General features: G+C 34.3%; 2 protein-coding genes across 11 annotated transcripts in view; one reads left to right on the top strand and one right to left on the bottom strand.

Annotated features, from left to right (window-relative positions):
- The window catches only part of LOC143909790 (uncharacterized), a 743449-nt gene that overhangs the window by 266015 nt on the left and 452745 nt on the right, over nt 1-24689 (bottom strand). The gene's annotated exons all lie outside the window — the stretch shown is intronic.
- The window catches only part of shi (dynamin-1 shibire), a 38123-nt gene that overhangs the window by 7337 nt on the left and 6097 nt on the right, over nt 1-24689 (top strand). Inside the window, exons 3-16 of one of the 9 annotated variants that reach the window (XM_077427980.1) lie at nt 7678-7827; nt 8093-8296; nt 8908-9100; nt 9183-9392; nt 9470-9677; nt 9763-9900; nt 10583-10740; nt 10824-10933; nt 11014-11201; nt 13070-13189; nt 14640-14852; nt 16103-16340; nt 19364-19586; nt 23384-23518. In XM_077427980.1, the coding sequence (XP_077284106.1) occupies nt 7678-7827; nt 8093-8296; nt 8908-9100; nt 9183-9392; nt 9470-9677; nt 9763-9900; nt 10583-10740; nt 10824-10933; nt 11014-11201; nt 13070-13189; nt 14640-14852; nt 16103-16340; nt 19364-19586; nt 23384-23518 (2488 nt within the window). Of the gene's footprint in view, nt 1-7677; nt 7828-8092; nt 8297-8907; nt 9101-9182; nt 9393-9469; nt 9678-9762; nt 9901-10582; nt 10741-10823; nt 10934-11013; nt 11202-13069; nt 13205-14639; nt 14853-16102; nt 16341-19363; nt 19587-23383; nt 24240-24689 lie in introns of those variants that run through there. The other 8 variants (XM_077427981.1, XM_077427982.1, XM_077427987.1 and 5 more) reach the window with 8 other exon arrangements.

Raw genomic sequence — 24689 nt, 5'->3', positions numbered from 1 at the left:
ATTAGGGCACATCTATTTATTATTGCTTATTGTACATATATTATAGATAAGCGTGTTGTTATCGTAGTCGAAAAAACAATCGAAATATAAATAAACGCATACATATTTCGTTCTGGTAAAACTTCTATGATTCATCGGTCCAGAATGCTCCAGTGCACACTTCAGAATTTGTTTCAAAATACATTCGTCAATGACAACATCGGCCGAGATGAAACTATCGATTCTTGCTTGCATAAGCTGTCGTGAACTCGTCTGACCTTTTCTCCTCTAGATCCCATTAAGCTTCCAAATCTTCGTTAATGTTTGTGTAGGAGTAAGCTCACTTTCGTACAGCGCTATTGGTTCATGGTAGATTTGCCATATATATTGCTTATTGAATTGAAAAAACTTAAGATTATTCAATCAAAACAAACAATGTGTAAATATTATCGCAGACCAATTCCGCAATTTTAGTTTTTACTGTTCGAAGTATGGCGATTTAGCTCATTGTGCTCGGCTTCGCCCAGGGAAAGTGTGATCTTTTAGAATTCGAATAATGTCGCTTTTGAGTCAAATGTAACAAGTGTCGATATTTGAGTCGCATCGAAAGTTGTTTTTCAGGAATTTGATACTCCTAGCAATATGTTTCTTGTCGTTTTATGTATGTATATCTGTGGGAAACTTTCGCCATGTTGACAGTGCTTCTCTGTGTATAGATTTTCTTGATCCACTAACGAACTTCAACTTGACTTTTTAAGCAGTCCAGCTGGCGTTTTGTTATTTTATTTTAATATACATACATCGTATGTTCCATGACATGGATTTACCCCAATGTCCACATATGGTTAGATTAGTTTTGTACAATTTTTCAAACAACAGTACATATGTAGAATACAAATAGAGACATCTATGGGCAGGCAACAAATTTTTGATACACATCAAATTTGCGAGAAATACATCATGTACCTAAGTAAATTTATATATAAGGTTCAACAAATTTGCGAAAAACTGAGGGGGAGGGTACCGATTCATTGGTATATATCACAATAATTAACGAAAAATTCTAACAGGACACAGTCGATCTGTGTTTTTTAATAACCACAAGACCTCGTCAGCAGCTTATTTGGCCTGGACTTGAACCCACGACCTATCTATTGGTATGCAATCTGGTAAACGCAAATTGCGATCGCGCGCACGACAATCGTTGCCACAAAAATCGCGAATACGGAATATCTGGCACCCAAGTTCTCCTTAGTACTTTCGCGTGGGGTTTTAACTGGTGGGTTTTTTGGGTACCAGATTTTCCATGATCGAAATTTTAGTAGGATAATCACCGAACCATGCAATCTATCCTGGTCAGATGCTGTATCTCTATCGCACAGTCAATAGTTGCATGTGTGCGAGGAGTGCTTCATTGAAGCACCAGTGCATCCCGGAAACACTGCTCACACGCATGCAACTATGGACTGTGCGATAGAGATACAGCATATGACCAACCGCCACTGGCTGTGGGTAATGTAAGCATTTCTGTAAAAATGAATCACGCGATTAACATTTCGACATAACGTAGGAGATATAGCAATGAACGAAGCGCAAACACTTAATAATATGTGTTTGCAAGTCGGAATCGAACCAGCAAAGTTAATTCAGCAGGTGTTAAATCTGTTGACTCACCGTATCTACGAAATTGTATCAGCTCGCTCGCTAAATTGGAGTTTCCGCACACACTCGTGTGCATCATCGAGTGTCGTGCTTATCTCGTTAATTGTTTTGCTAGAGTGTCGTCATTTTTGTACCACTTTCTAAGAAACTTGTGGGTAAACTAATCTACCCTCGAGAAACTCCAAGCTGAATTAATTTGCCAAGTTTGTCCCAACTCGTCGTTGATGCTTCGTATGCTTGCGTGACTAACTTTGTAAGTTATTTAAGTTAATATTAATTGGATTTTCGATCGCTTGTTGGCCGATTAAGTTCCTGTTGTGTTGTCATCAAGATGTTGGTATGTTACTTGGAACAAAAGAAACATCGTTTTCCTATTTAGTGTGGGTATTCGACTTTGCTAAAATTGCACCCATTGTTCATATGGCAATCTTTATTTTGACAAACTGATTCAAACGGCACGGGTGCGTTTTTGGCCTCCTGCGGTGAAAAATCATCTCACACTTCAGGGGAGATGCTTTTTTTTAGACAAGTTTCTTCTACATTTCTTCAAATATAGGAATCGCCGTTATCGATCACTTCCAAACATATGTCAATACTAGGATTTTAGGCCTAGATGCCATAGCATAGATTATGCGTGTTAGCGTTTTTTTATATGTGCAAAATTATCTAAAAAAAACACGTGCCGCGTGCCTCTGTGTCTGCCCCCAAACTCAGATAAGATCCATTACCGACTGGATTTCCCTTATTTCAGGTGTTCTTGAGAGGCTATCCATAAATCGTTGGGGCTAAAGATGTCACTTCTCTCTTAGCCAATGAGTTCTTGACACACTTTTCGATCATATTTTCGCATTATTGTGGTTGGCGCACACCAAAAATATGAAAAGTGTATGCAATTCGATTTTGACTGAGGATTGATTGGGAATAGAGGCTCATCCCGTCATTGTTATAAAGGAAAAGTGTTATACCATTGTTAGCTCTTATGGATGTCTTTTTCAATCGGAAAGATTTTAAATCGCGACTAGTTCTTCTAGGATGGGCTGTTTTTTTGTTTATGAATCCATTGATAAAATTACGTACATGACCCAGAAGAATCATTTCTACTTGTTACTTTTTTCGTTGCTATGTAACATTCACTTTCGTTAGCCATAACAAGTTACATACACCGTTAACCACTTGAATACATACATATATCGCTGCTTGTCAGGTACCGCGTGTTTTTTAGAACTGATCCTCGATCCATCAAATCAAACGTCAAACGGGTTGCCAGTAACAAAAATAAAATTTGACGTTTCAGTGAAATCGTAACCAGTTACATTTTCACTGGGTATAGTTCAGTGAAATCATATCTAATTACATTTTCACTCGCCCCTATCAGTGAAATTATAATTTTTGACAGTTGGATGATAGTGCGTCGCCCCACTCCTGTCCATTCCCACTCTCCTCATGGTCCACTATCTGTTTCGGTTTAATTTTTTTTTAAGCCGCATGTGTGGGACTGGATGCGGAAGCGAACACATCGTACTAACTTAGCAGCCAACACTTATTTATTTAAGGTTAGGTTAGGCTAAGTATCATTCATTTAAATTTTATTTTTGTTACTGGCAACCCATTTTACTCGTGCTAGCTATTTTAGAGAGGGACACTCTTTTAATTTGCAGGGCGAAATGTTTTAGAGGTGGTCATTTGCATATTATGTCGTGATAAATACCCAATTTGTCTGGAAATAGGGCTATTTTGCCGGGCCGATAAATGTTACCCTATTAAAAATACCACCACAGCTTGCATTGAGAGTATGCCTAAAAGAGGTAAACGGACTACTAGTCATATGTGAACCAGTCACAGGACAACCGGTCGCTCTAGATCGGTCACACGTGATCACCCGTCACACTAAAACTGGTCACACCCTAAAACTGGTCACACCCTAAAATCGGTCACGAGAAAACCGGTTGACCGATTTTAGGGTGTGACCAGTTTTAGTGTGACGGGTGATCACGTGTGACCGATCTAGAGCGACCGGTTGTCCTGTGACCGGTTCATATTTGACTAGTAATCACCGAACCCTAAAAGAGTATCTCTTTGCCTTAAAAATAAGGGTGGCAACACTAAATATTAATTTATGTATTGTTTTTTTTTTGTAAATTTATTTCGTAAATAAACTATGTAACAAAAAAAATACCTATTTGTTTTGAATTCGTTAACGTACTTCTGATAATATACCAGTAAATATAGAATACTTGAAATTTGCGCGCTGTCCGCAATTACCTGTCATATGGGACTGTATGTATATTGAACTGGTGTCCTTCTTCGAAAATTCGATCTATGTATGCCTAAGCAGGGACACAGTCCCCAAGGATGAGTGCCAGAAGAGGCAGACCAGCTTCCGAGAATTACGCATTCAAATTTCAACAAGCCGAGATATAATCCGACGAAGGGCACTCACTCCACTCTGAAGCACCCTCATTATAATACACCTACCCTATCCCGATCCCGGGACAGGCCTTCGAGCGAAAAACAAACAGAATCACCTCTTTGCAATTTCACAGACCGGGTCTATCGATTCGGCGTGTATACATACGTGTGTTATCTGCTATAAAAAGACGCCCATTCTGACTGGAGAGTGACCGTTCGGAGTTCAGATGTGCTCTGTGGGGTCACATGGACCCCCTCGTCAATTGCGAGCATCGCGTTTGCGTATCGCGAATGCTATCAGGACTGTTTTACTCTGCTCTCTGGTCCACATCCTGTGCCTTATCTGCGTCATTTCCACATTTTTTTTTATCGCTCGCATCCACTAGAAAAATCGACGATAGACCATGTCGCTCTCTTCTCTCTTCCGATTCTTCAATTTCACTTTTGCGGAATCGCACAACCTTGGCTTTATTCAGCTCTGCTTCTGTGAAACTAACGGCTTCATCGTCGTCGGTGTAATTATGGAGTGGAACCGCATTTTTCCTGTCCAATGGGTTGCGTACTAGTTCCTGCGACATTGGCTGTCATTAGATTCGCCAATGAATTGTATTTTTTGACTTTGCTAGGTCGTAGTGTGTGGAGTACATTGATAATGCTATACAAGTATGAGGAGTGATTCAAACTTGTGCTTTTCATGAATGAATAGGCTTGAGGTGTTTGCGTCTAGAACTTAGGCTTTGACATACATTTCGGTGTTGTAAACTTAACTGTGGATTAATTCGCCTCCTACTTTTCTATTGTATCTAAATAGTTAACTATGGAAAGTCGTGTGAAGTTTTCGTTTGACATTTAGTATTCAATTCTTATGGAGGCTGCTTAATTCCTACTATTTTCTTGTGGTAGTCGTTTAAATAGTATTTTTTTTACTGCGAATACTATAATAGGTCTATGAGAGGGAAACGTATCTTTGATCTTTATGTTATACTTTCTCACATATTTTGACTAAATTGGAGTAGTTTCTATATAACCATTGTATTTCAATGGTTATTTTATTCGGCTATTAATTAAAGGTTCTAAGGTTCAAATCTTGTTTCGACTTTTTGAGTATATTATCCTAGCTCAGTGTATTCCGTATAAAAATTAACACCATCAATCATTATGTTTCTACTTGCCTAGAATGCACAAGAAAACCATAGAATATCTTTCCTGCTATCACTATTATATGACAGACAGTAAAAATGTTTGAAATGGTGAGGTAAAACTATTCAAAATAAGCAGCTATTATATAAAAAAACAATTTTTCTTAAAAAAGTTTATTTTCTATGGAAAAAACCCTTATAATGTCAAACTTTTCCCATTTGCCTCCATTTTCGTTAGAACATTAGCAAGCACCTGCAAAAAGAACTTCGAAATATTAATTTGATATATGGGGCCGAAATGAGTGAAATGATAGTGTTGTTTGTACATGATTGTTTAATGTGATGGGTGGGAAGGGAGTAAAGTGGGACGTATCAACATAGTCGAATCGGTGCCAACTAGGGATTGCAATTTACTGGTTATATAAATACATGTCCATTCGTAATGATTAATAATCATATTTAAAACAATCGTCTGATCGCATTTATTACGACTTGGTTGGTCTGTGTTGCCACTCTTAAGCATGCATCAGTGGTGCTACGAGAGAACTGTCAAACTGATAGAAGGCTCACTTCTCGCTAGAACTTATTACAATGAGCTACTGTTTCTATGTTTCCATTGCACAATACTTCAATACCTATAACAAAAGAGAAATATGATGAGTTTTCTGCCTTGCATACCATTTTTTTTGTCATTTTGGATATTTAATACTGAAAATAAACAAATTCCAGACTATTTAACCCTTTTAGTCCTGACATCTTTTCTGTTGAAAGCCCGCCACGCTGAAAATTTCGCAAACATTTCCTACTAGAATTATTTAGAAATCCAATAGAGAAATCAGGTATAAAAATTGTAGCTAATCCAAACAAACCCTAGATTACTACCGACGAGGATTTAGAGTTTTGTAAAGGTGTGTTTAGACTCTCTAATATATCTTGCAACAATTTAAAATATACAAAAGAAATCTATTAATGAATGTATTTTTCAAAACTAGTTCCGTAATGTTCACAATCTAAATGCCTAGCCACAATCTAAAATACTCAACAGCTAGGGATTTCCATCGAGAAATGTTGCTATGGTTATAAATTCGGAAATTCCCGTGTAAACCAGTCTTTATAAACGTTGACAAATGAATGACATGGATTACACGGTGACACGATAACTCGTTCACAGATTTTCCGTAAACCGATGATGCGCTCCAGGCATTACGTATACGGCCATCTCTTTCTCACCCCGTCTGTTCACCATGATCTCGTTTACTCTGCCATTACGTATGCAGCCATCTCTTTCACAGACCATTTTTTCACCGATAACAGACGGTCTGTGAAAGAGATGGCTGCATACGTAATGGCATAGTAAACAAGATCATGGTGAACAGACGGGGTGAGAAAGAGATGGCCGTATACGTAATGCCTGGAGCGCATCATCGGTTTACGGAAAATCTGTGAACGAGTTGTCAGGTAACCGGATTACACGACCCATATTCAATGCATTTTTTTTTCAATGCTACCTGCAAAGGCTTAGTGGGTAGTATTCTTGTTTACTTTGTACATGCTCAAAATACAACACCTATCGGCGTTTTTCAGGCCCATGGACTTGTTGGCAAAACGCCGATCGGCGTTGGTCAGCATTCAAAGGGTTAATGCATAATTCGCCATTTGCATCGATTTTTAATGCATATAATAATATGGCTGTATATGTATTATACATAATTCGTGATAAAATAATTTCCGGTAATTACCAATGGCGAAGTTTTTGCGATTTACCGGTAATTTATTCCGTAGTGTCGCCACAGATCAAAATAAATTTATCAATTTATTCACTATGCATACGTAATATGTATACGAAATATTTATATCATATTATTCTGTTCCATGCTTTTGAAATATTCAGAACTCCAATTTTAGATACGACGCCTAGACAATCAGGTACTTAAAAACTAGTGTATACTGGATATTTGGTAGACGGCAATGAAAATTCCTGCAGTGAATTTGCTTCAATGTTTACATAGAGTGACTTATATGACAAATACGTAAATGTTTTTAATAAATGAATCACTCTAGTGTTAGGCTTAGTAATTTCTGATTAGCGATGATTTTAGTTATAAAGTCACCTGGGTCCTTTTTCTGTTTTTGTGAATAATGTTCGTTAATTAGAGGAAATTCTCCATGTAATATTTCGGCCGAGATTCCTTTTACAATATTTTAGAAAGCGTTACTAATTAAATTACGCGTATGTATTTTTAATTGCGCGTTGATTATCACATTATTATGTTTTATTATATAATCAGTACGCAACTTAATACTAAGTTTGCGAATATGATCCGATTTTTTAAACAAACGTGTTGCTTGTATGCACAGTCGATGTTTAATTCTTGTATTCTTAATGAATGAATGTATTTATGGTAGTTAGCGTTAATCACTCGGTAACCCTGTAATTGTTAAACCTTGAACAGCAGATGATTGTTTTTTTTTCTTCTTATAATTACAGAATTTGCCGAGTTTCTCCACTGCAAAGGAAAGAAGTTTGTCGATTTCAATGAAGTCCGACAAGAAATTGAAGCTGAAACGGACCGAATCACCGGCGGAAATAAGGGCATTTCTAACGTTCCCATCAATTTGAGGGTTTACTCACCTAATGGTAGTGTATTAAAATTTTTCTGTAAATATTTAATGATAATTTCAATCATCGGAATTTTTTTTTTCATTTGTACTGTCGTAAAAGCAACTTAGTGTCCAATGTCGGGTCAACGATACAAATTTTAGGTCAACTTACTCAAATTGTTTTATTGATCGGATAAACAATATTATAAGGTCATTTTTTTTTAGAATGTCAAGATTGATGTTTTATTAGATCAACGGTGTTTCGTGAAATGATGAAATGATTTTTATTTTTATTTTTTCAGTCTTGAACTTGACGTTGATAGATTTGCCTGGTCTGACTAAGGTTCCGATCGGAGATCAGCCTGCTGATATCGAGAATCAAATCAAAGCCATGATTTTCCAATTCATCAGGCGAGAAGCGTGCCTCATCCTCGCCGTTACTCCGGCCAATACTGATCTGGCCAACTCGGACGCCCTGAAGTTAGCAAAGGAAGTAGATCCTCAAGGTGTGTTGTATGTAAAATTCGAACGCACACCTGTTTCTACATCATTGTTTGAATAGTTGTAAACAATCATTGTATGAGTGCAGTAGTTAGTAGTATATTGCATGTTGATATGTAACAATTTAATATTCAAAATTAATCAAACGCAATTTATATTTAACGTATTTTATTATACTGTTAATATTATATGTGTATTTATATAATTATTTATTGAAAATATTATTTACATTTAAATTATTGGACGATATACAAACTAAACTTTGATCACTATATATATATATATATTTGTAGTTTTGTATTTACTCTTCAAATCATCATATTAATAATGCCTTATGAAACTTTATTGTATTTTTTATTAAAATTTCTGTTGCTTTTAATACACATACACAGTCACTCAATTTAAAAATAGTATTCACAGTTTTTATATTCTTATGTTTTCTCAATAGAAAAGAATTTCAATAATTTTTAATTCTTCAAAAAAAAATCATCGCTTTAGTTTTAGTTCTGTATAAATTTTTATTAGAATTTCAATCAATCACTCAAATATACTGTTAGATGTACCTTTTACCCGTATATGTAGCAATGAAACTAAAATTAATTTTGTAAAATTTCAGGTCTTCGCACAATTGGTGTAATAACAAAGCTGGATCTTATGGATGAAGGCACCGACGCTAGAGATATCCTTGAAAATAAATTATTACCATTAAGAAGGGGATATATTGGTGTAGTAAATCGTTCTCAAAAGGATATCGATGGACGTAAAGATATCAATGCCGCCATGGGAGCTGAAAGAAAATTCTTTTTAAGGTATAATAAATATGATTTATGTATAATTTTAACATATTTGTTTTTAGTATTGAAAATTATGTTGTGTTTTATTTCATTTTAGCCATCCATCATATCGTCATTTAGCCGACAGGCTCGGAACTCCGTACCTTCAACGTGTGCTTAATCAACAGCTCACCAATCACATCCGCGACACGTTGCCGGGCCTGCGCGACAAGCTACAAAAACAATTGTTAATGCTAGAAAAAGACGTAGATCAATACAAGTACTTCAAACCGGGCGATCCGTCCATCAAAACCAAAGCTATGCTTCAGTGAGTCGATTTCTGTAAAGGCTGCATACTGTCAAGTGTGATTGTAGTTGTAATCGTGTGTGCTTACTGTTTCACAGGATGATCCAACAGCTGCAGTCAGATTTTGAACGGACTATCGAAGGCTCCGGATCGGCGCTCATCAGCACAAATGAACTGTCGGGAGGTGCTAAAATCAACCGCCTCTTCCATGAAAGATTCCCGTTCGAAATTGTCAAAATGGAATTCGACGAGAAGGAATTGCGTAAAGAAATCGCTTTCGCTATCAGGAATATTCATGGTATCAGAGTAAGTGCATTTTATATATTAGGACGAATGTCAAATATCCATTATATTATCTCGATTAATCATATTGCAATTGTATTCTCAATAGGTGGGTCTTTTTACTCCTGATATGGCGTTTGAAGCTATAGTCAAAAAGCAAATTAACCGTTTGAAAGAACCTTCCTTGAAATGTGTTGACTTGGTTGTTCAAGAATTATTCAATGTAGTCCGATTCTGCACCGATAGGGTATGAAACATTTTCATTACATATTACTTTATGGGTTTGATTTAACGGTGCATTTAAAAAAATAGCTTTGCTCCTCATGAACGAATCATTAGTGCATTAAATAAATATAAGAGTTAGAATTGAAAAACTTCCATGATTTCAACTACAACATATTTTCAGCTTAATTCACAAATTCTTAACTTGTGATTTATTAAGATTAAGCACTAGTTGTACTGAGTGGGCCAACTAGAACAGTTGCCGGTTGAGACGTTGCCGATTCTCTCCGCCAGATCTTTAATGCTCAGTGTTAATGCGCATTTCATTCATTTTAAGTTGCTTTATATTTTTCAATTGGGAAAGTAACTTATTAAATGCCTGCATTTAATATTGAAATGCTGACCTAATTAAGTATTTTTTTTATTCTTTATTTACACGAGGTTTTTATTTTATTTTTTTAAATGTACAAATATATTAAAGTAACATAAAACTTTTTGTTGTTTTTTGTTTTTATAATCCAATTATAATTTTTTTCTAATAATACATTATTTTTAAATTGTACATTTATAATTTTTAATGATTTTTAATTCTCCAAAAAATTTATGAAATGCTTACGAGAAATTTATAAAATACGCATTTAAATTGTTCCTTTATTCTGATAATATATTGTGCATGATGTTTGCGATATTAATCTTGTTCTGAATAGATGGCTAGATATCCAAGATTGAGAGAAGAAACTGAACGCATCATCACCGGCCATGTTCGCCAACGTGAACAAATATGTAAAGAACAGCTAATTGTTTTAATCGACTGCGAATTGGCTTATATGAATACTAATCATGAAGACTTCATCGGATTCGCCAAGTAAATTTATTATAATTTATCGTGTTGTAATGTGTTGTTGTTGTTTTTTTATATATGTCAAATTAACCGATGTGACGTTTCAGTGCGCAAAATCAATCGGAGAACGCTGCAAAGTCGCACGCTCGCGGAGAACTTAGCAATCAAGTTATTAGGAAAGGTTTTATGTGTATACACAACTTGGGTATCATGAAAGGTACGTTTTGAAATATTCCCCAGTGGGGGTGAGTTTGTGCACTCTTTTGTTTTGTATTGATGTATTTGAATTTTTTTAAGGAGGATCTCGAGATTACTGGTTCGTTTTGACCGCTGAAAGCATTTCTTGGTTCAAAGACGAGGAGGAGCGCGACAAGAAGTTCATGATGTCGCTGAACGGTCTCAAACTGCGCGACGTCGAGCAAGGTTTCATGAGTCGCAGGCACATGTTCGCACTGTTCAATCCAGAGGGCCGAAACGTGTACAAGGTATTTTTTGTTTTATTTCATTACAGGTAAAACCCATTTTTACATTCAATTATATTATATTTATAAAATATCATAGAGACATCTATGGAAAAATTCGGTATACAGCAAATTTTTGCTAGAAATACATTTCAAGTATCCCTTCGAATGCTGACCAACGTCGATCGGCGTTTTGCCAACATGTCCGCGAACCTGAAAAACGCTGATAGGGGATGTATTTTGAGCATGTACAAAGTAAACAAGAATACTACCATTGAACATGGGTCGTGTAATCTGTGTCATTCATTTGTCAACGTTTATAAAGACTGGTTTACACCAGAATTTCTGAATTTCTCGCAATTTCTTCCATAGCAGAATTTCTGCAAATTTTTGATAAATCCTTTGGATGACTTTGATCAATCACATGAATAGTGGTGATTAACCCTTTGAACGCGACCAACAGGCGTTTTGCCAACAAGTCCATGAGCCTGAAATACACCGATAGGCGTTGTATTTTGAGCATGTACAAAGTAAACAAGAATACTACCCGCTAAGCCTTTCCAGGTAGCATTGAACATGGGTCGTGTAATCCGTGTCAATGTTTATAAAGACTGGTTTAGCTGCTGATTATTTTATATTGTGGCTTGGCATTTAGATTGTGAGCATTAAATTTTAACAACTATGAAGAAGATCAAACTAGTTTTGGAAAAATACATTCATTAATAGACTTCTTTAGTTTATTTTATATTGTTGCAAGATATATTAGAGAGTCTAAACACACCTTTACAAAAATCGAAATCCTCGGCGGTATTTATTTAGTGTAGTGATCTACGGTTTGTTTGAATTAGCTACAATTTTTATACCTGCTTTCTCTATTGGATTTGTAAATAATTCTAGTTGGAAATGTTGGCGAAATTTTCAGCATAGCGGGCTATCAACAGAAAAAATGTCAGCACTCAAAGGGGTATATAGCATCTCGAATTTGCTCATATGTATGTTAAATGTTGATCAAATTTGTCCATAGATGTCACTATGATGCTCTGTAAAAATAGTTTATCGATGTTTGTAATTGGCCAAGAAGGCGTTTACCTGTTAGGCCATCCTGGTATATATAAAAATAAAATAAAATAACATCTCAAAGTTGGTCATAACTAACAATGTACAAAAAGCTTAAAAGGGTGCTTCAAGAGTGATTCTTACTACGTGCTAGTAAACCTTTCCAGAGTGCGTTGGTGCTTAAAATTCTTTATGAATCTCTAGTACGTACCATTCTAGAATTTTCTTCCATTGTATGGAGTCCTAGCCATATGACTCATTCATTGAAGATTGAGAGAATCCAAAATCGGTTTCTCAGATATTTTTATACGAAATTGTATGGTTATTATCCTTGGCTATATCCTAGTGCATTTCTATTAGGGGCGTTAGGCTTCAACTCATTGAAGTCTCTTTGTGTTATGTTTCTGGAAAAGCACTCTTTTAAGCTATTAAATGGGATAGTACACAATCCTCAGGTTCTAATGAATTTAAGTTTTATGCACCTAGTAAATTCAGGGACCTGAGGAATTGTGATTTGTTTTCTCCTCCTGTGGCTCGCACAAATATGTTGGCAGCGTCTCCAATATTTAGAGCGATATACATATCTGCTCAATTGGGTTGCTGGTGAAATTGAAATCTTCAATGTAAACTGTGCTGAACTGGTTGAGTGGTTGTTGAGCAACGCCAGTGGTTGATTTTATCAATTATTAATTAAATGTCAATGATTTTTCCATCAAGATGTAACAGGTTGTTATTATTATGATGTTATGATTGTATGACTGGCCACAGTGACGCGTTGGAGCTCTCTGTAATGTAATAAAAAAAAATTGAGTTTATTCGACCGTCGTTTCTTTTAGGATTTCAAGCAGCTTGAGTTGTCTTGCGAGAATCAAGAAGAGGTCGATTCATGGAAGGCCTCTTTCCTCCGCGCCGGTGTCTATCCAGAAAAGACGACGGATTCGTCCAACGGCGACGAGGTATATATTTATTCAGTATGGATTCGTATAAGCGGGTATTTCTCACGTACTCGGCTAACTGATTCGTCTATTATTATGTATTATGTGCTTCCTATATTCGATGTATGCTCATGTATAATTGTTGGATGTTATTTTTTACGACTACGTTATATAGATTTTTATTACTGTCAAATAATTCAGATCAGTTCCCTTTTTTCTTTTTCTCAAAGGAGACTAAGGTTGGTAGGTGTTTCTCCGAAGTGGTATCTCTATGAATTTTTACTACCCAGTTTTGTTTCAATTTTTTTTCAATAATCACACGAAAAATGAATTAACTGTTTTGATTTTGTTCATTTTTATAACCAACGTTATTTTTACTATAACAAATATTTTTTGTTTGTGTGTGTTTGTACATGGAATTCTTTTATTTCTTGCTTACTTACTACTTGTGCAGTTTGATTCTGAAAGAGTGAGTACTGGAGTTACTTCATATATACCACCATTTACTATATTCAAAGCTATTTTCACTTATTGTGTTTTTTCATTATTAATTATACATATATTATATTATATATTGTTGATTCAAAATGTGTATATTGAGCTTTTCCTTATGAACATACTCGTATATTATGTTGGAATGTTTCGGAATTGAAAATATATTATTTCATTTAGCATTTTATTTCCGTATGATTTGTTTCGAATAACAACGATACATTTTCTTTACGCCGATGATATCCAATTCAATTTTTATTATTATACATACTATCAGCTTATCGCGCGGTCTGAAAATATATTCGATTAAATTTAACCCATACCCATCTTCGACTCGTCATTCAAATTGTCATTCCTGGGCAACCTCTTGTCATTGCAATCTGCACAAATATTTCATGTAATACGCAACCAATAAAACATATTGTATCATCTCAATTTATTAGATGCATTTGAAACATACACAGACACACACATCGTATAATCGTGCTTCAAATTTGATCTAAGTCATTTCTATATATTATATATATATGTACATCATTTGTGAAATTTGACTAAAAAACAATTTGTTTCCGGTTTCACACTACAGGTTGTATGTAAATTTTTTTGTTAATTATTTACGTTTTTTTTTTTAAATTATTTTATATGTTAGTGAAGCAAATTTCAATAGAATTATTTAAAGTGAATTAATAAGGTAATAAATGTGGCATGTACTAGTATAATATATAATGACTCGTTGAGTTAATATATGAAACAATGAAATTTAAATACACCCGTTCGTTCAAACGTCATGAAAATGCAGTTAAACCATGTGTTATATTTATTGTTGATTTAATAAAGTTTTTTGATCGCCTTTTCAGTAGTGACAGTGTTGAGCTTTGAATACGTTTAATAAAAGATTTGCATGTTTTTTTTTTTCTTTTTGTTATCATTTCGTTTACCGTTTTCTTAATGAATTGTTTATAACCAATAACAATATCAGGCGAGCGGCGAGTCTGAACCTACGAGCAGCATGGATCCTCAGCTGGAGCGGCAGGTAGAGACAATCAGAAATTTAGTCGACTCGTACATGAGGATTGTCTCGAAGACGACGCGAGATCTAGTACCCAAGACCATCATGATGATTATCATCAACAATGCCAAAGATTTTATCAACGGAGAACTTCTAGCTCATCTGTACGCATCGGGTGATCAGGTATATAAACACCTACATACATTGCACACTTCCCACTCGATAGAAATGCATTTGAATGAGATTGAGCAGCAAAAAGTCACGTTTTTTACTTACCGGAGCAGAGACTAATGAATATTTATTGAGTTTGACCCACTGAATTCAAATATAACAATGATTTTTATTGCTTTTCTCTAGCTAGTATGTATTTATTGGGCTGGTTTTAAGATTGGTTTTCAATCTCAATATTTTTTTTATCTGAATGTACTAATTTGAGCGGTAAATGATTTTAAATTACATTATGAAATGTTCTAGCCGAGACCTATGTTCTAGATCGAATGATACACTATAGTAGGAATCTCCATTCTTCACCTCGCTCTTGCATCATGTATACAGTTATCAATAACATCATTTTTAACTCAATTTAAAATCTTTTTCCGGTCGAATTAGTACGTTTAGACAAAAAAAAAGAAAGATAAAAAAACCAATCCTTATAATTACAGGAAAAAATTTGTTAAAAAAAGTATATTTTTGACATTGAAAATTAATTAATAATTATAAATATTTTAAAGCAATAAACAATCACAATTAATATAAAAAAATAACTCCAATACTCACTTTTGGGTACAGAAATTCTAGATTTTGAGTTAAAGCCTGCAAAAGCATCATATCTCATAAACAAGAGCAAACCAACAAAAATCATTCTCATATTCGAGTTTAGTGAGTCAAACTTAGTAAAGATTGATTAGTCTCTGGTATTTTTTTTTTGTAATTTAATTGTTATTAAACTGGCCTGTCAGAATCAGGCCTTACTTGCTTTGCTAACACGATGTCTACGTGACGAGCCAGAATGTTAAATTACAGAAAACACAAATTCTGCGCGCGCACATTAATACGGGAGGAAAAGCCTGTTCCTCTTGTTCCTGTTGTATCCTGCTCGCGCAAATTAAGTGAGTATGTACCGTTTACCATGCACCCTTTTTTTTTGATCTTTCGACTTAAGATCTTTCGATTTTCGATCTTTGCCTTCCGATATTTGCATTTTCTGTAATTTAACATTCCGGCTCGTCACGGAGACCGGATGGCATGATAGCAAAAATGACATTTGTTGATGTCATATGATGACATTTATACTATAAAGTCTTAGTTTGACTCACTTTATATGACAATTGGTATGCATTGAACTATCTTGTTGGGAGTATGACGTACATACGTATATGCTATTTGTGTTGATATGTTTTGTACAATGTCTAATGAATCTTTCTCAACGACAGTCACAAATGATGGAGGAGAGTCCTGAAGAAGCGTTGAAACGCGAAGAGATGATGCGTATGTACCACACGTGCAAGGAATCATTGAAAATTATCGGAGACGTGTCCATGGCAACAGTAAGCACCCCAGTACCGCCCCCCATTAAGAATGACTGGCTGGCAAACGCTGGAGGTGAGAGTGCACGATTATCTCCACCTAGTCCGGGGGGTCCACGTCGTGGGGCTCCACCTGCACACCAAGGTTTCTTTACATGCTTGCTTAGAATCACCCCTTTTGTCATTTAAAATTAAAAATATATATATAATTGTGGGTTCCTTTTAAGCGTCGTTGTGCAAAACGTATAAAATAAATTTCACATGTACCAGTTATAGTATATGTATAAGATTCGTTGAAATAGTAATTGTGTGTGCGCGCGCGTGTACGTTGTAACCGATTCGAACCGACACGGTACAAAGTATGCAGGATCCAGACGTAAGACGAAACGGCAAAGACAAAATTGTTGGGTCTCGTTTTGATTCCAGAGGTTGTTTGAAAGATTTATTAATTTTTCTAGACGTCACCGCTGAACGTAGAATGCAAAATTATTATTATACATAGCGATATTCTTAGCAATGCATGTGGAATTAGTTTTATTTACTTTCGAGCACAATTTTTTATGTTTAGGTTCATTTTTTGAAACATTTATGATTTTTACATATTATGTATATGGGTGTCATAGATTTTTAATTTTTGCTTTTATGTGTATCTATGTGTACAACATTATGATGTGTTTTGGTTTTAAATGAATCTCAAACAAAAATTGGTGCACGTTTGTAATCTTCACTGATCTAAACGAAGGCATATTGTAAATCGGACTCAAAAAAAGTACATATTTATGTGATATAAATCCACTACAGCAATAATTTGGCGGTTTTATATCACTCATTAAAGTCTATTCATAATAACCAGCACTGCAAGGCAATAGCAGTGCACAGATACGACTATTTCTATTCATACTATACAGCAGCGTAGGTTCAGACAAGTTTTGGCTGAGTGCAAAGCAAAATTGCCTTACTTATCATTATAGAGCGCGACAATACGGCGCAATATTGCTTGCGTCGTATCTTCGAGTCAATATGACATTTCCAAAAATATTCATATGCGCATTTTCCACAGCGGTCAAAGAAAACCGGTTTTGTTTGATGCATTTCGGTGACATTGCTGTATAATATGAATAGATTTTGTCGCATACTGCTGTTACGTACACATTACAGAACATACAGAATGTACCAAAGATTACTTTCCGTACTGCTGTTTACGTGCAGTTGCCGGTCTGTGCTATAATACTAGTATGAATAGATTTTTACTGGCATTTTGTGTCCAATTTACTTTTCTTATACGATGGCTATAGAAGCAGGCCTGCCGTATCTGTCAAAGTAACTACGGCTACAATCTCAAATCGGTCGAATTTTCACTGTAGCTCTGTTAGAACCAAATCACATATATTTTAATCATTACATTATACAGGATTCTAATAATTGTATTTCGTCAAAATTAAATATGCTTTTTATCAACTCTACGTACATGTGCGTGTAATTAGTTTGTAATGTACAATTATACACGTCCATTGTGAACAAATTACACACTAATTATACCCGGGTGTGTGCAAATCCCTTGATATAATGATTAAAATTTAAAGTTAAGCTGCATACATGTACCCAGCTGCAATTACATTCTGTAATCAGCTTGTAACGAATACAGTCTGCAATTATATAGGTTGTATGTATATAATAATACGCATTACAAGCTAATTACAGATTGTAATTACAATCTCATATGCAGTGGTGTAGCGAGGGTAAATGACGCCCGGGGCAAGTATTTTTTTCGCGCCACCTCTTTATATTCATATTTGTCGACTCAATATGTAGTAAATTACAAGAATATACACTGTATTTTATTAATTCGTAATATTTTCAAGCGTTCAGTCACAATACATGTGTATAGAAAGCATTGTCTTGCAATGCAAATCTACTTTCATGGTCGGGCTCAAATCTGATGCCACATTATTGCTTTCAATACAAAGCCTAGAAAGACTGACGAATTACAAATAACACTCATCAACTACAATGCTTTTGGCGTATTTTCTAGAAGAATTCACATTCTTTACCGCTCACATTGTACCCAGTGAACCTAAGCTACTACAAAATATGATATTTTGATATTTGATACGGCGCTTCCAAATTTGATGTGCCCGGGGCGTCGGTACCCACTGTTTGTTACGCCACTGCTCATATGTGAATCTCTTGATGTGATGATGTGAATGTTGCTGTAAAATAAACCATGCATCGGACGTTTATTTCATCTAAAGAGAAACTACAAATTGAACGTGAACAATAAATAATAACTATCATTACATAGCAAGCATATTTCAGATATACATACGATCACATAATAAAAAAATCCAGATTCCAGACAAGCATGGAAAGCTTAAGCACACATTTAGGTCTTAGTGTATTAACCCTTTGAGTGCTGATGTCTCTTCTGTTGAAAGCCCGCAACGCTGAATATTTCGCCAACATTTCCAATTAGAATTAATTAGTGATCCAATTGAAAGCAGGTTTAAAAATTGTAGCTAATCCGAACAAACCCTAAATAACTACCGCCGAGGATTTCGAGTTTTGTAAAGGTGTATTTAGACTCTCTAATATATCTTGCAACAATTTATAATATACCAAAGAAATCTATTCATGAATGTATTTTCCAAAACTAGTTCCATCTTCTTCATCGTTGTTAAAATTTAATGCTCACAATCTAAAATACTCAGCAGCTAGGGATTTCCATCGAGGAATTCTGCTATGGTTAAAAATTCGGAAATTCCGGTGTAAAATAGTCTTTATAAATATTGACACGGATTACACGACCCATGTTCAATGCATTTTTTTCAATGCTACTTGGAAAGGTTTAGCGTGTAGTATTCTTGTTTATTTTTTACATACTCAAAAAGTATTTCAGGCTCATGGAATTGTTGGCAAAACGCCAATTGACAGGATTCAAAGGGTTAATGCAAGCACTTATCGATTATATAGGTAGATGAGCCGCGACGGTGTGAACTACACATGAACAGATTTGTGTGCTTTTATTTGGCTTTGAAACTATTTCATGTGTCTTATTAGGACTAGAGCCCCGAGCCCCTCGTTGTGTTTTTTTTTATTTAATGTGTTTTATTTGTACTTTCGATCGGGACTGTTGTAGTCGTTTGTTTCAATGAGATTGGGTATGTTCAGGTTCTCTCGGTGGCAGCAGCGGCAGTCTCGGTGGTCCTGCTGGTGGCGGAGGAGGAGGAGGAGGCGGTGGCGGTGGCGGTGGCGGTGGCGGTGGTGCTCGTGGTGCTCCACCTCCTCCACAATCTGCCAGACCGGCTCCTCCACTACCCAACCGTCCCGGGGGCGCAGCACCTCCCGTACCAGGCGGTCGGCCACAACCTCTCGCCGCTCCGCTAATACCTACGTAAGTATCCATTTACGGCCGTTGAATAATTAAACCAATATTTGTACGCATCGTCAGTGTGTTCACCGTGCATTATTCAATACGATTTTATTCAAGTCATTTATTTTTTGGTGATTGGTATCTTTTATTTATTTTTTTAATTTTCACTTTTATTGCCTAATTTTTATTTATTACATACATATATGTATGTATTGTTGGTTTACTATGAAAATTCATTAACTGTATGAATTGATGTTTGCTTTTACCAATACAGCTCAAACCGACAACTGCAAGTAAACAGTAGTACGAAAAATATTATTTAGCACTTTTTATATGGACAGATTCACGTGTTCCGTAATGTGAATGTGTCCATATAAAGAAACGGCAGTAACCGACACGATCTTTTCATATTATACAACAGTACATGTCTCCGAAACGGGTGACCGTCACCGCACCGAATGTTAAAAAGTCGAAAATATTCGTTAATCATGCATACATATGAAAAACGGTTAGTATATATATATATCTCTCTCCCCCCCATCGTACATCCTCACTTAATTTGCGCGAGCAGGATACAACAGGAACAAAAGGAACAGGCTTTTCCTCCCGAATCCTGCGCGCGCACATTAAACAAGGCTGTATGACAAAAAATAAGAGATAATTTCACCGCATGCCACTCATATATATTATATATACATAGTACTGTTTACCGTGCACCCTTTTTTTTGATCTTTCGATTTTCGATATTTGCGTTTTCGCGCTTTTCACTTTCGGTCCCGTGAGGTAGACCCCTCCGAAACGTATCAAGCAGAACCGGTTTGTTTTTTTTTGCCACTATGGAAATATTCACATGTGACGTCATGGTGGCGAGTGCACCTGTACTAACGAAAGTGCTGTCATGCATATGACATATATTTTCGGAAACGTCATATTGTGCCAGTATTGATTGATATTGCTCTGTAATGTAAATGTAAGTTGATTTTGCCTTACACTCGTCCAAAACAAGTAACGAAAGAACGTATCGAAAACAGGCGGTGCTGTATAGTATGAATAGAAGTGGTCTTTTTCCGTTTCGTGTGGTGCAGTGCTGGATAATATAAACCGAGCTTAAATTGTGTTTTAATATTTTGATGATAAATAATTTACTGAAAAATATATACAAAACTATCAGTCTTTTTTAAGCATTTTTTTATTTATATTATATTGTTTGCATGTATGTCACTTTTGTTTTCTTTTAATTAAAAATAGATTTATACATATTGGTCTAGGAAATTTCACAAAATATGTCAGTTAATGGATTTTTGTTGTATTTATGTATGTATATTTTGTTGTACGTCGAAATATATACATACACATATGTATATTGATACACTTAAATAAGCTTTTGCCTTTTATCTATTTATCTTCTTCCTTTTACTTTTTTTTTGGATTATTATTTTTTATATACATATGTATGTATGTAAGTATGTACATATGAGTTTTATTATACGTTGTGAATATAAAATGTGAGTGTGTGTGTGTTTGCAGGTTTATATATTTATTTTTGTATGTTGATCTTGAATTGAAATCTCGATGGCTCAGTGGAACTTCACACTTAATATTTATATTATATTTTAGTCAATACTAATATTAGTTTTAACCAATGAACTTTGCGAGCTTGTTTTGTCAAGTCAACCACTTTCTTTTACCCTATAATTTTTAAACACTGTCATTATTCTTTTTATAATGTAACAAACCGCTTATCTTTTCGCTCTTTATGTGAAAGATGATATCAATAAAAGCTTTAATCAATAGTTATCATGCTCTGCATACGTTTAAAATATCGTATACATACGTTATTGTACGTAATTTATCTGTTATTGTTCATTGATTATAATTTCATTTTTATTGTCTATTTATGTATGTACAATCTGATTTAACATTTTTCTTTGTTTGTTAAAATATTTGATGCGTAATTTGTTTGATAATATATTTGGACAATACAAATGAAATAATTGTCTGTCTGTCTGAAGAATCCTTTAAAATAATATAAACATGTGTGATTTTATCCTGTCTTTTTCAGACGGCGTTGAAAGGATTAACTTCTGCCCCTCCCCCCAAGACTAATACTATATTATTTTATTATTTATCTTAACGATATACATATTATTTTATTTTTATTATGAAAGATTTTTGTCTCGTCTCTCTCTCTCTTGTTTAGAACAACACGTGTATAAATATTTGTACATTTAAGGGAAAAAAATTAGTTTATTTCATTTGCTTTCAATTCCTACTTATGTGTTCAAAACTTTAATAAAATTTTAATTATACATAGTTGATTTATTATGTACGTTTGTTGTTTAAAGTAAATACACTTGCATTATATGTATCTGCATACGTGGGTAAAAATAAATCTTCCATATAGATTATGATATATATATATATATATTGAAATATTTATACTGTACATTATACGCACACAAGCGTGTGCGTATGTTCTGATAAGTTTTTTTTAAATCATTCAAATTTAATTGGAATCTACATATTTACATATGTACAATATTTTAAAGTTAAAATTGTTAACTTTCTTTTTAGAATTTATTTTATATTTTCCATTGATATATTTACACGTGACAACTGTAAGTCAGAATTTGAAAAAAAAAACCTTTTTGAATACAATTTGCACAATATTTCTTATGTATTTTGATAAACGTGTGAAATTATCATGTAAATGTTTAAAAAAATAACAATTGTATGTAAAAATTAAATAACATAATGGTAAAATGTATAACTAACAAAAAAAATACTACTGAATATAGTGAAGAAGTTCCATTAAGTCCTCATTGATAAATTTATTATTATAACAATGTATTTTTTCACGTTAAAGCTTTACGATGGCGCTTAAATGTTAAGAAGCGTATATTTTATATATATACATTTGAACATTTTATTTATATTATAAAAGCTGTTGATGATATCTTACAAAGAGAAAAAATGATTTTTTAAAATGCTATTTTGATGATTTTCCTTCGGAATATTGTTTCACATTCATTCGTAGCGGCAACACATTTTCAAGAGTAATTTCTATGAAATATTTCAACTATTTTTTTCAATCAAAATCGGCAACTTTAACCCTTTGCCCGCGGCAATAAATATAGCAAACAAGCCCTGTACGTGGCACCTTTTTCGCGAATTTGGCAATCGAGTTTTCGACCTTAATACAGATTTTAATATTTACTCAAGTAACTAGATATGCTAATTAACACATAAAGTATTATTTTAAATATAAAATACATAATATATCTCGTAGTTTTGGATTAATTGTCAAATAATCATTCTTCATAATTGTATGAAGACGTGACGTCACATAGACGAGGTTTCAGTATAGTTCCACAAAAAACTAATTTTCATTGTTACATATTCATTTTAAGCAAATTGAATAGATGGCATTCAACTCTCAGTAATATATTCAACCAATTTTGAACCTTAAAACAGTTGAAATAGGCGCATATAAGCCTCAAAATCCCGTGCAAAGTTCAGAAATTCTATGGAAGACAGCCGCGCTACAGATTTGTCGCACAAAGCTTCCATAGAAGACGGCCGCGGGCAAACGGTTAAAATGTAAAGTGAAACGTTGCAATAACGACCGTATTATACCATGTTCGTAGCGATATCATCATCATCATCTGCATGAATGCGTGTATGTATGCATGTCGAACCAAACTAACTAATTGGGTCCATCGAAATTTTCTTGACACATGTATCTGTATGTACGTAACATAAACTTAGCGCACAATGCATCATCATAACATTGAGTTTATTTGCTATGGACGGGGTAGGAGACCAGGCGGGGGAGCAGGCTCGGCCCTCGGCCAGTTGCCACCGAACGTACGCAACCAAATCAATCAAGCAGTGGGACAGGCGGTCACGAACGCAGCCATCAGCGAACTCGGCAGCGCATTCAGCAGATTCAAGTAAAGAAAACACATCAGAAATATATCATTCGATTGATCCTTTTATGTATGATGATAATAATAATACGTCCTGCCGATTTGATCGCACTCCATCTTCTAACATTCGTACGTTGTATTAAAAAAATGAAAAAAATATATGAAACAAATCAAAAACGTTCACTATGTAATGAATTGTGTCACACTTGATGTATCATATCTTTTTAATTTGAAAGTATTCATTTTCTAGTCACCCTATTGAATATAAATTTGATTGCATTTTTGGAATGTAATAAATTTTTTCGATGTTTGTTCTAGAATAGTCTAATTTAAACTACTTGTTTTATACTTAAATTAAGTTTTGAATCGGACGGGTTTTAATGGAGGAAATTTCATCGAACATAACCTATAAATATTGAAATATTAGAAAGCAGTTGTTCTTTCCGGTCGATAATATTATTAAATATTTACATAGCTTGTTGCATATATAATATTTCTTACAAACAAATGTAAATTCAACAGCATGTTTTTATAATTGTTTTAAATTATATATCATACTTTTTGAGGTTATGTACCTCTCGAGCTTGGCGTTAAAATTTTCACTTATGTTTGTGTGAGTTGTTTTCGGTTTGGATTAATTTTGTACGGTTGCATACATATATTGTTATTGTTAAATTGAGATCGGGACCTTCATATAGTAAATAAAGAGCTAACGACAACCAATATCATATCATTTTAATGGCAATATATTAAAAAAATAAAAGTAAAAATCGTTCCGATTAGTCGGCGACGGTCGCGTTGCTCTCCGTGTAATTTTAAAATTATCCAAATATTACTTCTATGTGTTAATTTAATGGATTAAATAAAAAATTAACGTTAATTCATACATATATATATATATTTATAAATTTCTGCTAATCGTAAGATAACGTTCAAAGCTATCGTTTGATAAATGTGATTTTTATTTTTGCATAATCAATTAGCTAAAGATATATACATATATATATATATACATACACAAAGAAGTATTTTTTATTTTGCTCAAATTAAAAATGTACATTATTATATATATATATATATATATATATATATTTAATATATGAACAAGAGCAAAAATTTGAGGATGATTTTTTTGTATATAAAAAAGGAATGCAATTAAAATAAACATACATATATTATTAATTAATAAAAACAA

This window comes from Arctopsyche grandis, chromosome 3, assembly GCF_051622035.1.
Source record: "Arctopsyche grandis isolate Sample6627 chromosome 3, ASM5162203v2, whole genome shotgun sequence".
NCBI classification, from domain to species: Eukaryota; Metazoa; Arthropoda; class Insecta; order Trichoptera; family Hydropsychidae; genus Arctopsyche; species Arctopsyche grandis.
Note: the sequence above shows the minus strand (reverse complement) of the source record. Positions and strands in the feature narration are given on the sequence as shown.